This window comes from Scardinius erythrophthalmus (genome assembly GCF_964197995.2).
Source record: "Scardinius erythrophthalmus genome assembly, chromosome: 9".
NCBI classification, from domain to species: domain Eukaryota; kingdom Metazoa; phylum Chordata; class Actinopteri; order Cypriniformes; family Leuciscidae; genus Scardinius; species Scardinius erythrophthalmus.
Window position 1 is genome coordinate 17,412,900 of NC_138229.1, and position 16,347 is coordinate 17,429,246.

At 37.3% G+C, this 16,347-nt stretch overlaps 1 protein-coding gene across 2 annotated transcripts; it reads left to right on the forward strand.

The window, feature by feature from the left end:
- Positions 1 to 1,339: 1,339 nt before the first annotated feature.
- On the forward strand, positions 1,340 to 16,037 carry fastk (Fas-activated serine/threonine kinase). 2 transcript variants are annotated; one of them, XM_081374649.1, is made up of 10 exons: positions 1,340 to 1,978; positions 3,498 to 4,314; positions 7,095 to 7,568; positions 8,937 to 9,085; positions 9,245 to 9,461; positions 10,180 to 10,339; positions 10,424 to 10,515; positions 11,407 to 12,079; positions 12,178 to 12,292; positions 14,349 to 16,037. In XM_081374649.1, the coding sequence occupies exons 2-10, from the start codon at positions 3,540 to 3,542 to the stop codon at positions 14,433 to 14,435; spliced, it is 2,742 nt and encodes a 913-aa protein (XP_081230775.1). In that variant the 5' UTR covers positions 1,340 to 1,978; positions 3,498 to 3,539; the 3' UTR covers positions 14,436 to 16,037. The 2 variants fall into 2 exon arrangements, with proteins under 2 accessions (XP_081230775.1, XP_081230776.1); XM_081374650.1 differs by having other exon boundaries at positions 1,363 to 1,482.
- The last annotated feature ends 310 nt before the right edge of the window (positions 16,038 to 16,347 follow it).

The following is a 16,347-nucleotide window of genomic DNA, read 5'->3' on the forward strand; positions in this document are numbered from 1 at the left end:
ATAGATAGATAGATAGATAGATAGATAGATAGATAGATAGATAGATAGATAGATAGATAGATAGATAGATAGATAGATAGATAGATAGATAGATAGATAGATAGATAGATAGATAGATAGATTTGCATTTGCAGATAGCATTGATACTTCAGCTGTCTAGTTTCGTTTCCCCTTTTTTATACACAGTCATGCAAAAAATGTAGGAGTCTATTTTGATCCTCTTCTCCTATTTGACAAGTAAATGCAGTTGTAAAGAACAGTTTCTTTCAACTCAGATCTGTAGCAAAAGTAAAACACTTTCTTTCTAGTAAAGACCTTGAAATTGTGATTCATGCACATTTCTTCTCGACTTGATTACTGTAACTCACTGTATGTTGGCCTACCTCAATCTACACTGGCTCGGTTGGTGGTTCAAAATTCAGCAGCCAGATTGTTAACAGGAACTAAGAAAAGCGATATCTCCCCTGTCCTTGTCTCATTGCATTAGTTACCTATAAAATTTAGAGTCGACTTTAAGATTCCTCTTTTTGCATACAAGGCACTGCACAATTCGGCACCGAATTATATTTGTGATCTTATTAAGCCAAACACAGCCTCTAGATCACTGATCACTGTTCATTTTGTGAACAGAACTGTCACTCGTTCATAAAACAAAAGGTGATTGAGCTTTCTCTATAGTCTCCCCAAAGCTTTGGAACAGTCTACCTTTGAACATCAAGACCTCTCCATCACTGGATGCTTTTAAAACCAGTTTAAAGACTGTCTAGCGTTTTACTCTCTAGCGTAGTGTATGTATTTTGAATAGCTGGTGTTCTACGTTATGTGTGTATGTATTGTATACATTTTGATTGATTTTGATACTTGATTTTTATCTCCACTTCTGTCTCTTTTTTTCTTTTCTCTCTTAAATTCTGATTTATTTTTTATTGTAAAGCACTTTGGATCAACCTTGTGTTAAACTTGTGCTCTATAAAAAAGAAACTTGACTAATATAACACTTTCAGACACACTAACTTTGGTCCAAGTGCTGGGGGCATTTAGTTTTCAAAAGCATATGATCACTAAAGAAAAATGAATGTTGGTATGATTAATTAAAAAGTCCTTAATGATAGATAGATAGATAGATAGATAGATAGATAGATAGATAGATAGATAGATAGATAGATAGATAGATAGATAGATAGATAGATAGATAGATAGAAACAAAAAAGAAAGAAAGATAGAAAAGCCTATCGAGACTTTAATTGGATGATAAAACAAATTATGATATAACGCAGAAAAAACTAATATTATGGAAGAAAAAACTGTCCGTCTGACAAACACGTGTTTCCGGACTGTCTCTGTTGACTTCCGGGAACATGGCGAACACCGGGGCGGCGGACGACCACTGGCGGAGTGCAAGGGGAGTGTAGCGGAAGACTGGGCACCCCGAGGTTACCAGGCCCTGACAGACGAGTCCGCCGCGGCGACATGAGATTATGAGTCTGTATCGGGATCATACAGAGAAATAGTTCCGATCAGACAGCTTTACCTTCACCTACACTGATAATCACTGACTTTAGCTGCTGGGGAAGGAGTCGTGCATGTTGATCAAGCCATGTCCTACCGGATTGTACCAGATTCACGCTCTGTATTTTTAGCCATATTTTAGTACAACTCTCAGCGTTTCGCGACACAGAGCAAAACAACCGCAGCTTCAACACGCAGATACTGTGAAATCATCGGTGTAGCAGCTCGTTAGCAGCGCCAGCTCTGCTCTTCTTCCGGGGCCTCAGCAGATGCTCCATAAATCCAGCTTTTACAACATGTCAGTCCCCTTAAAACGTTTATTAAAGATCAGTTTCTGAATCCACACCGCTGTGCAACACAGTCAACCGTCGAATCGGCAATAATCTTGCCAATGCCACCGACTCCTGCGGGCAAAATCCTCCTCCTGACCCTTCACATCCATCCACGCGCTATCCTCTGAGATAAACATGTAAGCCTGCTTTTAACCATCACGCGAGGTCGTATGGCAGCAGTTGTAACGTTTTATAGTGGTGTATTTTTCAAGACAAATCAAGCTTTTCTGACACGAAACTATTAACAAGCGACAAAGGGAATGCTAGAAGTTTAGGTCAAACATCATGTCATTATTTACTCATCGTCATGTTGTTCCAAACCAGAATGACTTTTTTTTTTTTTTATCTTCGGTGGCACAGAAGATAGCGAATTAGAGCTGTCAAGCTCCAAAAAATAAAATAAAAAGCATAATTAAAGTAGTTCATATAACTATATTGCAAGTCTGTAACCATTATTCTAGTCTTCAGTGTCAAATGATCCTTTAGAAATCATTCTAATATGGTGCTCAAGAAACATTTCTTCTTATTATTAATGTTGAAAACAATTATGTTGTTGTTTTTATTTTGTGAACCATGATACATTATTTCGATTTAAAAAAGCATAATTAAAGTGGTTCATATGTCTATTTTCCAATTCCTTTCTCTTTAAAGGAGACAAATGCTGTGGAAATGGCATATCATTGTGACTAGTCCAACCATTGAACACCAACATGAGGCATTCAATGTCAATCTCTGTTTACAGCAGTTGAACTCATAATGAAATATTCAATATCCAATTTTTGCATTAGTGCTTGTCTGATATGCATTTTTCAGTGCTTTAGTATATTTGGTCCCTGTGATCCTGAATATGTGATTACACAACTGTTAAAACTCTTGAAAGGTTTGGGGTTGACAAGGCTTTTTTAAGATGATGTTGAACCCATACTGGAGTCTCTTATGCTCACCAATGCTGCATATTGTTACAATTTAAAATAACTGTTTTCTATATTAATGTATTTAATGTCTTTAGTGTCATTTGATCCTTCAGAAATCATTTTAATATGCTGATTTGCTGCTCAAGTAACGTTTCTTCTAAGACTAAAGACTAATCTAAATTGATTAATCTTATCTAAAGTTCCATATAACAGTTTTTACTTGAGATATAATTTTTTTGTAACATTATAAATGTCTTTACTACCTTTACTATAAATTGAATGCATCCTTGCTGAATGAAAGTATTTATTTTTTTAAATAACCTTACTGACCCCAAGCTGTGGTATACATCCAAGTCTAGATGCACATTTTATCTGTTTTTAAAGTTTTATATCTGGATCAACCTCATTAATTAACCTCAATAATTGTATTGTTGTGTAATGAAAATTCATAAACGTATATCTTAATTAATAAATTAGGTCTGATTCAGATGTGAGGATGGGATATCCTCTCCTCCTCTCAGCCCCTGAAGGAAAGGGAACATGAGTCTGACAATTCTCAAGTTACCTTCTATTTCTGGAGCTGCTCCTGCCTGCTTCATTGGTGTGGAGAAGAGTTAGCATAAGTGCTGAACCATAATTTTGCATTTCACTGTGGTTCAGCACTAAAATCTGCTGTATACAGATTGAAAAAATATTTGGACTATGAAATGTACTTAATAAAGGATGTGCTTTCTATTTGCAGGAGTGTTCTCTTGAACTTCACATTTGGACCACCCAATATACCATGCTGGGGCTGCCTGGTCGCTTTGGCCTTTTAACCTGCAGGAGATTCTCCTCGCCCCACCAGCCTTCTCGCCTACTGAGTCTAGGTGCTCTTACTAGTATGTACACCACACGCATGTACAGCGGTGGTGGGGGCAAGCCAGGTCGGCGCATCAGCCTGATGGGAGGAGGGCCGCCCATGCTGGAGAACCACCATCATCCACTCCCTCCACATCACCCTCATGTCCATCATTCTCAGAGCTACCCACCCGTCTATCAAGCCCGTCTAGATGCCCACCGGCCCCATTACCAGACCCACCAGCACTACCACACGCACCCTCAAGTCGCCCCCCTCCCCCCTCCGCACTATCAGCCTCATGCACATTTGCACCACGGCAAGAAGAAGACCTGGAACTTCATCCATGAGAAGATGAGCTACGACACCTTCTTCACCATGAAGCGACTGATCGATCGCTCGCGCACCGTGGATGAAGTCCTCCGCTGGGTCACGCAGAATCCAGGCAAGATCTCGCACAATCATTACCCCATTGCCCTACAAAAGATCGGTCAGCTCCTGGTACTGCAGCAGGCTGGAGGTCAGGCGGGTGGCGCCGGTGGTGGAGGAGCGGGTGAAGTAGCCTTGCCAGCGACCTCTGTTGGAGGTTCAGGGGAGAACGCTATACGACACATTCTGGATAATCAGGACTTTCAGACTCTCTGTGATGCCATTGTCAGTGACTGCTCCAAGTTCGACAACTTCAGCATTGTTAACTGCCTTTATGCTGTAGCTGCTCTTGGTGAGTCCTTCACTTTCAGTTCAATGACAATGTAGTCAGATTACATCAACGGGAACTTTTAGCATGTGTTTTTTTGCACTATTATTAGTTTATTAATTAAAAACGCACATTTTTAACATTGTCCATGTGACCTCAATCCTTAAAAGGTCAGATTTCCTTACTTCCAATTAGCAGAGTTCTGATTTTGTCTCTGAAATATCAGGGTTATTTTAATGAAGGTGATTTACAGGGCTTGAAATATCAGTGACTTTCTACAATTTTATCAGTTTTCATGACAAATCATGGAGCTTTCTATAATAAATATAGCGGTTATGCTCAGTGCATAAAAATTTTTCAATTGAAAAATATTTTTTAACAAATTAAATTAATTGTTATAAAATATTAGGAAAGTATGTTGTATAATAATCATTCAAGAAAAGAAAAAAAATGAAAAGCCTGTACACAATATATGCTCAAAAATATATTTAAGAGAAAAGAAGGGGCAAAAAGTGCTTAGTGCAAACACAAAATACAATTACTGTGCCAGCTCAAGTGTATGCTGTTGTTAAAGCAAAAGTACATGGAAATACGAGGTACATTATTTACAAATTTGAAAAATGTTTTTATTTATTTATTATTGTTTAACATAACAAAACCATAGAACATTGACCACAGATCACAGTACATTCCAACATAAACCATAGATACATGCATCATCAACAAACAACAACAAAAAAATAGGTTGACCCGCCAAGGTTTTGCAAAAAGATATGTGAAATCCTGGGACCTATATACTTAAAAAAAGGGGCTAATAAAATGTATCCATTTTCCGTTTTGACCAGTAAGTAATATTTTACAGTGACAGAAAATCAAATATCACATCATTTTATGCCACTCCGACACTGTTGGCGGTTTATCAGAGGTCCATTTAAGAAAAATGCTCTTACTCATTACTGGTGTGCATCTTGAGACAAAACAATGGCACTGATATATTTTAAGATATGTCAGTGCAGGATACTTTCCGTTAAAACAGCTCAAATATGCATTTAGGCTGGGCCTAGGCTTAAGCATTGTCTGTGAAACTGGCGATTAATCTCTTACAAATCTGTACCCAATAGACCTTATTTAACCCTGCCCTTTTTCAGTGCTGCACTCGTAGTCTTTTGACTTCCGATCTGTATTTTCACAGCGATTTTGCGTGTTTATGAATGAACGGCTCGTTTTAAAATCTTACCGGTCGACTGACATTTAACTCATCTTCTTTAAACATTACAGTCCTCATGATAACTTTCGTTAACTTTACATTAAGTAAATCCACTTCAAAATCGAATTACTCCTGGACAGCAATGCCATAGAAATATACAGAGCGACCGCAAAAACGGAAGTTAAAAGACAATATTCTAAAGATGTTGTTTCTCTGGCGCATAAGGTCTATAGGCTTTAATATGTATGCATTTCAAAGTGTTTGAATGATAGCAACACCTCTATTTATCAAACAGATCCTTTTATAGTGGTTATACCAACGTCTCTCTACAACGTGAAACCATTATCCATTATTCCAGGCTGAAAATCAAAATGTCCCTGTATTGGAGTAATAGGCGACAGAGTTTTGGCTTTTCCTTCCCAACTCCTGATTAACTTCAGTTTATACGTTTAAAATGGTAAACCATTGCCTTAGTTGAGGGATTCAGTGTCCAACCAAACTGAATCTGGATCATCTTCACCCATTCAAAAATATACCAAAACTGTGATATCCGGAATCACAAGACATCCTTTATTTCTGGGAAGTTGCATCTTAGTCAGTTTCAGTGTTCTTTTTTTTTCAGTCTTTTCCTTTTTTCTTTACTATCGGTTCCCAATAAAAGAGCTGAACCAGCCATTAATACGTTTATTTATAGTGCATTTTAAAAGAATTGGGATCATGTGAAATAAGTACAAGAAATGAGGCAAGACTATCATCTTGATCAAAGCAATCCTTCCTAACATTGACAATAGCAGGAGAGTGCATCTATCCGAATCCTCATGCATAGTCCTATACATTTGCTCTAATTTTAAATCCTGAAACTTGAAAAATATACTAAACTGTTCAATAATTTCCATAATCACTGGGATAGACTTGTCCGGTTGAGTAACAAACAAAAGGATGTCATCTGCATACAAAGCTATTTTATGTAGTACAAGTATTCAGTGTAAAATTTTGTTAATTAGAATACACTGCCCTATAATTTGAAGTATAAGATGCAAAAAATACATGGCACAACACAGTCTCTCTGGAGCTTCATCTTGAAGCAGAGCTTTGTCAACCTTTTCATTCTTCAAAAAGGAAATCACTTTTTTCCCTCTTAATGGGATTACGCTTGTCCCGTACATTCCACCATCAAGTTTTTAACGTTGATTGGTCCATTGCTGTAGAAACATTTCATTTCATTTTCAAATTGTTTTATGTCGGCTGAAAAATATTTAATTTAAATTATTTAAATAAATTATAAAATATTTGAAAAAGCAATAATAAATATTTATTTCAAGAAAAAAAAAATCTTTAAGAATATTTATTAAAAGGGAAAAAAGTGCTCAGTTCCAGCGCAAAATATGTTTCCCATGCCAGCTAAAGTGTATGCTGTTATTTAAGCAAATGGGCTTAGAAAATAGTTTTAAAGTAGAAAAATGTTGTTTAAATTAGTTTTAGGTGAAATACAGCATCTGGCGCTCCTGTCACTGCTTGATGTGTCATTCAGCCACCAAGTTACAATTTATATTTTGTATATCTATAGTTTCTAAAACTTCAACTCCATCTCATTTAGGGCTGCCCAGTGACTCTCAGATTGTGCAGGTGCTGGAGGAAGAGTCCCAGGCGCGTCTGTCCCAGTTCAACCAAAAGGACATCTCCATGGTTTTCAGCAGCAGCATGAAGCTGCATCCGTCCAGCCAGCATCCGTTGATTGAGTCGTGTCTCGCTGGGCTAGAAAAGAACATCGAGCGGGAACGCCACCCCCAGACGCTCTTCCTCCTGCTCTCCTACTACCGCACTAAATGGAGAGCGCTGCGGGCGGCGGACGGAGCCTCCCCGGAGCTGCTGGTGGTGAACCGGAAGATCCTGCGGCTGGTGAAGCACACGCTGGCCAGCGTTAGCAGCGTCAGGGACCATGAGATGGCTCTGCTGGATGAGATGCTGTCAGCATGTGCCAGGGAGGCTAGCAACAAGAGCCTCGAGCTTATCTTCAGCTCCCACCTCTTCTACCAGAACAGGCAGGAGAAGTTTGTGAGCAGTCTTGCTGGTGAGTTAATGACACATTTGTCTTCATAAGGTTAGCCTGTAATACACTTACTTCACTTAAGTAATTCTCTCTGAGCCCTGTAATTTATATATACGCTACCTTTCAAAAGGTCAGGGTCGGTTTTTGAAAGAGTTTCTTAACTCGCCAACCATGCTTTTATTTGATAAAAAAATACAGTAAAAACAGTAATACTGTGAAATATTATTACAATTCAAAATAACTGTCAAAAAACTATGGAAGCTTGTTTCCGCCACAGAATAAAACATTTTAAAAGATAATTGCGACTTTTTATCTCACAATTGCGAGATATAAAGTCAGAATTGCGTGAAATAGTCGCAATTGCGTCTTATAAAGTCAGAATTCTGACTTTTTTTCTCGAAATTGCAACTTTATATCACGCAATTCTGACTTTATAACACGCAATTGCGAGATATAAAGTCAGAATTGCATGATTTAAAGTCGCAATTGCGTGTTATAAAGTCAGAATTGCATGATATAAAGTCGCAATTGCTTGTTATAAAGTCAGAATTGTGTGATATAAAGTCGCAATTGCGTGTTATAAAGTCAGAATTGTGAGATATAAACTATTCTGAGGTAAAAAAAAAAAAATGTCCGTCTTTTTTTCTCACAATTGCGTTATATCTCACAATTGTGAGTTTATATCTCACAATTCTGAGAAAAGATGTCAGAATTGCTGGATATAAATGCTCAATTATGTGTTATAAAGTCAGAATTGCGTGATATAAAGTCGCAATTGCAAGAAAGAAAGTCAGAATTCTGACTTTATAACACGCAATTGCGACTTTATTTCACGCAATTCTGACTTTATAACACATAATTGAGCATTTATATCCAGCAATTCTGACATCTTTTCTCAGAATTGTGAGATATAAACTCTATTATATATCTATCTATCTATTATATATATGTGTGTGTATAAAGCATATTTTCATATTATATTTATATATTTCATGTATTACATCAGTATATTTTTCAGCATATTTCTGAAATGTTTTCTATGTATTTCATTTATTACATGAGCATTTTTTTAAAGCATAATAGGTATGTGATGTGTGAAAAGTGAAGTATTTAAAAAATCCATCATAAAATGCTTTTAGAAGCCAAAAGATACACTGTCGTGGTAAACAACATTTTCTGTAATAATTCAGAAATTTCTGTTAATAATCTTTTATTATTTAAAATTTGTAATTGTGTCCAAGGTGAAATCTAATGGTGATCTTCCAGCAGGGGCCAAACATTGACCGCTTGATATTTATAATGATAAAATGTTTGCTAAAATTATGCTAAAAATGTATTGTTGCCAATAACTGAATGAGGCTAACGTTAAATCCTTGTTTGTCTTCTTAGAGGAGTTGCCTAAAAAGGTTGATAGCATCACGCCTTACACCATGGCCCTCATTGCCAAGTACATCGCTCGCCATCGTCTCAGAGAAACACGCTTGCTAGACACCATCGCTGACTTCTTGGTCAAGAAGGGTGAATACCTGGACAGCAAGGTTAGGCAAATTGACTGGTTTCAGTACTAAAGGGTTGTTTATGTATTTAATAAATAATAAAATAAACTAATAACTGGCTTCCTTTTCTGTGTTGTGTAATTGTGTTGAAACCAGTGTATTGTATTTAAGATTTCCTCTTTCAATGTTTCCTCTGTCTAGGTGATCCAGAAGCTTGTTTTCCCATTCAGTCGTATGAGTTATCGGCCAGCTAATGAGGCTCAGTTTTTTTCCAAGCTGGAGATGGTGCTTGAACTAAAGGCTCTGAGCTCTCCACTGGCAACTGTAAACATCCTCATGTCCTTGTTCCAGCTGGGACATTTTCCTGGGCTTGTTCTTCACCGTGTCTTTTCTCCATCGTTCATAAGCAATGTCACCAGTGAGTTGGAGTTTGTCATTACTGAATGCGTGTTTTGAAAGCAACCTAACTGGCATGTTTGTTGAGTGAGTGTCTAAGAAGACCAGCACTTCTCTCTTGAGAAGATAAAATAGCCAGTCCTTATGTACTCAGATGGTTAATGGCTTCATGTTTGTTTTTTAATGTTTAATGTTTTATTTATAATGTCCTAGCCACCCGTAAGTAAACACTGAAATTGCTTTGGAGCAGGAAACACTCATGCAAACACATCATAGAGAACATATATCAATGGTGACCTCTGCTGGTGGATTTATTTATTTAAAAACATTAAAAATGAATTCCACAAAGGATAAAGAAATGTCTAGAAAACTAGACTAAATGTCTAGAAATTAAAATTCTGTGCAATTAAATTTCATTTGAAAATAAAGAACATTCTAAAATTATTTTTTTTATCTTGGTGCTGATTGGATGCTCAAGAAACATTTCTTACTATTATGTGATAACAGTTGCGCTGCTTTTTGTGGAAACCCTGATTTTTCATGATTATTTGATTAATAGGAATTATTAATGATTATTAATAGGAATTCATTATTATTTAATTAATTTCAATTGATTGTTTTATTATTGTGGTTAATGAAATATTACCCAGACATGTTTTTGGCTGGATTGTCGAGTGGAGAAGATAGTTATTTCTTTCCTCTTTGCAGTAAAGTTTGAGCTTAATTCTTTTTCCATGTAGACAGCCCATACGCCCTGATCGTGCGTCGGTACCTTTCACTTCTGGATGCAGCCGTAGAGCTGGAATACAGAGACTACACTGGACCTCGCCTTCAGGACACCCACAAAGTGCTCATGTTTGACCATGCTTTAACTGCAGATGAGGTGAACCGCAAATACAGGTAAGTGACTTTAGAAGTCTGCCAGTATCTGGAAATAGAGAAGTGGCACCAATTTTTCCAGGTAACTGAGTATTTGTGTTTCAGTTATAAAGGTCTGGTTGCAGAGGCACTCCGGCAGCTTGTTGGCGAGCATGGCTACAAACAAGATGAAGTTCTCGCACCAGGATATTACACGGGTGATTTTCTTTTTGCAATCCAGACATTTGTTGGGTTTTGACGAATTTATTTAGTTACTCTTTAGTGGCTTTCGCACCGAAGGAACCTTTTCATAGTTCCTAGAACTATTGGCGTAAGTATCCGCTTTTTGGCGTGTTCGCACTGCAGGAATTGGGAACGATTTTAGTTCTAGGAACGCCTTTGGGGGAACTAAATTAGCTCCTACTTCAGAGTAACCCAGCACAATAGGAACTACCAGTGATGTAAGTGTACGCTGATTGGCAGAACGCACCAAACACTAGCACCTGCCATTTAAAAAAAATCTATGTACACAGTCACACACAGTTTATAGCCTATATATTTACTCCACAAACTTAGTCTGTGAACATGGAAAACTGTGATAGATGGACCTCTCAACCTTTACTCTAAGGAGAAAATCCAACGTGACTTTGAGGGGACCAAGCCAAACATGAATATGTATTTCTGCTCAGCTAGCGAGACTGGGCATCAACAACACGGTAAACGTGTTATTGAGAGGTACTGTTTACTTTCTTTGTATAACAGTTCTATCTAATAACGTATCAGACAGGACTGTTGTAAACGAATGAAGATGGAGATTGGGAGGGCTGTGTGCTCAGGCTCTGGTGTTCTCAGTGCCGTCAAAATAAAAGTCACAACTACATCACTTCAGAGTCGTAGTGGCGGTGCGAATGCAACCAGGAAAATGGCCCTAGATCATTTCGATCTTGAGGAACTGCCCTGGTGGCTAGTTCCTATAACTAAGTTCCTATAACTACCCAGTGCAAAAGGCTCTTTTGTCACATGGAATGAAACCATCTGCTAAATGCAAACCTCAAATTCTATGAGTGCATTTTTATATTAAATTGATGTGCAATTTTCTCTTACGACAGATTTCCTGCTGTGGATCGACAGCACAGGCCGCGTCCTCCCCATCAGAACAGGCACACCAGCAGCATTATTAGCCGCAGGTTCAACCCCGTGTGTAGTATTGAACCTTAAATCTCCAGATGGGTCCGGCTCTGTCGCGGCCCTCACTACCGACTTCCATAAGTTCTCTCCCTTTGCCCCGTCACTGGAGGAAGGGGCTGACAAACGAGCCGGAGAGGAGTCTGCCTTCCTCTCCGCTCACATGCGTCCTCCAGCAGCAGCAGCAGCAGGATCTCAGAGGGTCGGCCCTAATGGATCGGTCTCGCTGGACTACAACCCATATTACACCTCTTCAGATTATTACTCGACTCTAGCCAAGGAACACTCTCTGGAGAGCCAGGACAGCTCCACTCTCAGTAGCCCCTCAGACTGCCTGACCCAGACAGGACCCTCCGTTCCAGGGACTGTTGCACCGCAAGACTCCCTGTTCCAGTTCTCCATTGGAAAAATCCTGGAGGACGAGGGGGGTGCTGCGACAGGAGCGAACCCGGTGCCGGACTGTGAGATCACTACGTTTTACGAAAGTGTGTCGTACCCAGAGGGTGGCGAGAGTGATGTAGTGGCCGGTTCTCCACTGCAGCTTCACAACCCTGACAACCCTGAAGCTGACCGGACCACAGGAGAGCAGGTGAAGAGGTCAGTCCTTCCTGAATCATTCAAACTGTGTGTCATCTGGGCTTGAATGTCTTGCTCATCATCTTTAACACATAGTTTCTGTCCTTCTTCATGTTCAGGGTTATTATGTCTGTAAATGATAAATGGCATTATTGCCATAATTCTGACGTGCTGGTGGGATCCAGGGCCATGAGAGATCGTCACCTGCACTTACTGGGCTACGTTATACTACAGGTGAACACTGAACAATTTAGATTTATTCTGTTATTAATTACTTTTACAGGCTTAAGAGATCATTTTGTGTTATGCTGTCTAGTTTATTTAAAACAGTAGAGATTACTTTAAATGATATATATATATATATATATATATATATATATATATATATATATATATATATATATATGAAGAGTTCAGATGCAAAAGCCTCTAAGTGCCATCTGAAATTTTCTTCTAGAATGATCATTTTTATCAAGCTTGTAAATTTAAGTTCAATAATTTTACTTGAATGGCAATGCAAATTAAAATTTCAGATGGCACTTAGAGGCTTTTGCATCTGAACTCTTCATATATATATAAATATATATATATATATGTAGTTATGGGGAATATAAAAAATCTGTAATCAAAATCCAATTATCTAATTTCGTGTATAAAAATAATATACTAAAATCAACACTTGCAGTAAAAGTCAACACATGTACATTAAAATACATTTGAAGACTGCAGTTATTCTAAAAAATAGAGCCCGACCGATAAAGGATTTTTAAGGCCAATACCGATACAAATATTTGGTGATTTAAAAATCCGATATTCCGATACATCGGCTGATATATATATATATATATATATATATATATATATATATATATATATATTTAAAAAAAATCCAGAAACGCGTAACAAAACATGAACCGTTCTGATAAATATAATATATAAAAATACAAACTTAAGATATGAAAACAACCTTTGAAAAAAAAAAAAAAATCAACTATTATTATTAATATTGACAGTAATAATTAAAAAAAATCAATGATGATGATATTATTTTGATTATTTTTGATTATTTCGAGAACCGTTCATCCAATCGACCTCATAAGGGAGTGTAGTGTCGCATTTGGTGCAATAGCCTATAGATGGACACGCGAGACGCCGCACGTTCAGAATTAATAAACTTTTAGTAAACTACAGAACAGCGCGAGCGGGAAGCGGCACACCTCACGCCAGCGGGGCTTATGCTCCGAGGACGGACACTGCAGTGATATAAAACGCACACGTCTGTTAAATTAAGCAATACTTTTAAGGTAGTCTAATATTTTTCTGACTAACAAATTACTGACACAGTAAAGGGTAGATTTAAATAAAGAGAAACGAAATTTAAATAAAGAAAAACGAAATTTAAATAAAGGAAAACGAAATTTAAATAAAGAAAAAACTAAATTTAAATAAAGAAAAACGAAATTTAAATAAAGAAAAAACGAAATTTAAATAAAGAAAAACGAAATTAAGTTAAATTAAAAACGAGATTAATTTAGATAGATAATAAGGGGTAAAAAGGCTAATACATTTTGTTTCTACTATTATTCTATTTTCCACAATGTCAAAGCAACGCAGCTTAACCCAAAACACAAGCTCAGGCATGCACTTCGGTCCATACAAACTCCGCTGTTCTGCGCTCTAGCCAGAGAACAGTCCAGTTGCTGGAACACGGCGTCGGTTCTATTTCTAGCATGCACGCGTTTTCCGCGTGGCTCGAACCGCATCTGAGACGCGTGTCTCACACAGGCAGTGTGCAAACTCCAACCTGTTAACATGGGAGCCTAAATAAAAACGGACACGCCACGCAGCTGAGACGCTCACGCCAGCAGCCAGTGTGTCGCCGGCCTTATTCAAGCGCGAATGAGAACCATTTCGCGGGGGATCCCAGGTGTGCAAACCCCCCCCCCCCCCCCCCCCCCCCGAATATTCCAATGTCAAATTTTCAAATCGAATACCAACCCACCGAACGAATATTCGGGTCCAGCTCTAGCTGCTTTTATTTAATTTTTTTAATATTCATTTATCGGCCATTATAAATGGCGATACCGATAGTTCGGGAAATGCCTAATATCGGCCGATAATATCGGTCGGGCTCTACTAAAAAAATGTCTGTTTGAATGGGGAAAATATCAGTAAAATTCTTTTTAAAGAAATTAATAGTTCTATTTAACAAGGAAGCATTAAATTAATTAAATAAAACTAATGCATGCAGAATTTCTCTGTGTCTTATTTAACTCTTATTTTATCGTAGTTGCCCTATCTGGAGTTGGAGAAGCTGAATGGGATTGAGGAAGTGAAGCAGTACCTACACAAAAAGCTCCTGGAGGTTCTTTTATGACGACATAAACGAAGCGAGTGTGTGTTCATGTGCTTCAGTGAGCATGTGCGACTTCTGCATTTTCAAGAGGTTTTGTTGTTTTCAGAAAGACTATGGTGTATGTATGTGTCCGTGTGTGTATGTGAGCGTCCGTATGTGCGTTTGTACACAACGGATGTGAACAGTCCTTGTTTTCAGGACAAAACATCAGTTGACACAAGGAATCTGGGTGGGTGTTATTGTCATTCTTTAATTATTCAGAGGTCTCCTCTGGGCAAAAATCAAAAAGGTTAATGTAGTAAGTCTAACTGTGCCTGGAAAACAGCTTATTCAACGTCATAACGCATACAGACAGTACTTCCCTCAGTGGGTGATCAAGGACCATTTCATTCTCAATGAAGAGTATATTCAGCAACGCTTCTGAAATGTTTTATATTTTGTCCAGAGTGAGTGTTTTTGGTATATATTCGGGGGTGAGAGGAGCAGGTTGTTTATTATACGTTCCCCAGCATTTTATTTTTGTTTTTGATGGTGTTCCCACATCCACTTTCATGTCCTCACTGTTATTTTGGTGTGTTTAGGTGCAGGCTTGGGAGTAGGCAATAATTTGGTCTTTTGGGGCAAGTATGAGGAGCATAATATATTTTATGGATGCGGACACAAGTGTGCAGAGGTCTGGTGATGAGCCACAGATATTTGCATTTCAGATGCTGCCACCACAGCCACTGCTGCTCTTTGGTTTTAAACCTAAAATAATTGAGGGTTTGGGGAAAAAATATGGACATGTATATCAAGAAATAAGTGGAGATGTTGATTGAAAGTCTTATGATGTGAACTGTATGGAGTTACAGAATAGAAATGTTGGAATGTACAAGAATTATTATATGCAGGAATGAGTTATGTTTATATATTTTATTTTCTCAAAATAAATGATGCTTTGGTATCACGTGAGGGGAAAAGCAATGCACAAAGTTGACTGCAGGATAGTTATTAAATAATGTTTTCATCTCCCATGTGGAGTATGTTGCATTTTTAGATTGTGCCTTTAGCGTATGGATCTGTCCTCAATATAATCTTCAGATAAATTCTAAACAAAACGTTTAATGAAAGTCTTATGAATAGACAAGTAAAATTTAGCAGCAATTAAAAAATGTATGTTAATTTAATCATTAAAAAGAATGTTATCCATGGAATCTTGTTGGATTTGTCACATACATTTTTTTTATCACCGTGACAGGCAACAATCAAGTGTAATATTTAAGTATCATAATCTATTTTACTAAGTACAAAATAAATTTTGCATAGTTTGTTTTAACTAAAGCCATGAAGGTTTGTTAAATCAAGGCCTTGCTTGCCTCTACATGAATATGAAACGTATAAAGATCTAAAAGTCAGATCTTATTAATATGGAAGATGTATTTTGTGCGAGTCAACCATGTACCACTTTATCTGTGTGCATTTGCTTTGCTCTTTATTTAGAGGGAAAGATAATTTATTATGGGAAGTGAATGTAAGTGGACTGTGTGAGTGAATGTCTGTGTGTCAGGTAGCAGGTGGGGAAATGGATCAAAATGTCTGTTTATATATATACATATTAAAATGTCTATATAAAAAAAGATTATTAAAAATGAAAAAGCAGATAACTTTGTCTTGAATTTTTCTTTTTTTCAAACTAGGAAGAAATCATTTTAGGTATCCCCTGCTTATATCTAGTTGGAACTGATATGCAGTGTTATTTTAGTATAATTTATATACTATTATAGTATATATTAACATTTTAAATTAGCTTTTTTATAGTTTTAGTTTTGTGCTTTTTAAAATTTAAAAAAATCTTTTTTTTATTTGTCAAATTTACTTCAGTTTTATTTTTAATATTTGTACTGCTTTAACTTCAAGCGACCATGAAATAAAATATGAACTTTTTTTTATAGAA

Coding starts and splice junctions, on each gene's coding strand:
- fastk (XM_081374649.1), top strand. CDS start 3,540: ATGCTGGGGCTGCCTGGTCGCTTTGGCCTTTTAACCTGCAGGAGATTC. Junction 7,569..8,936: donor GTTTGTGAGCAGTCTTGCTG/GTGAGTTAATGA, acceptor TTGTCTTCTTAG/AGGAGTTGCCTAAAAAGGTT. Junction 9,086..9,244: donor GTGAATACCTGGACAGCAAG/GTTAGGCAAATT, acceptor TCCTCTGTCTAG/GTGATCCAGAAGCTTGTTTT.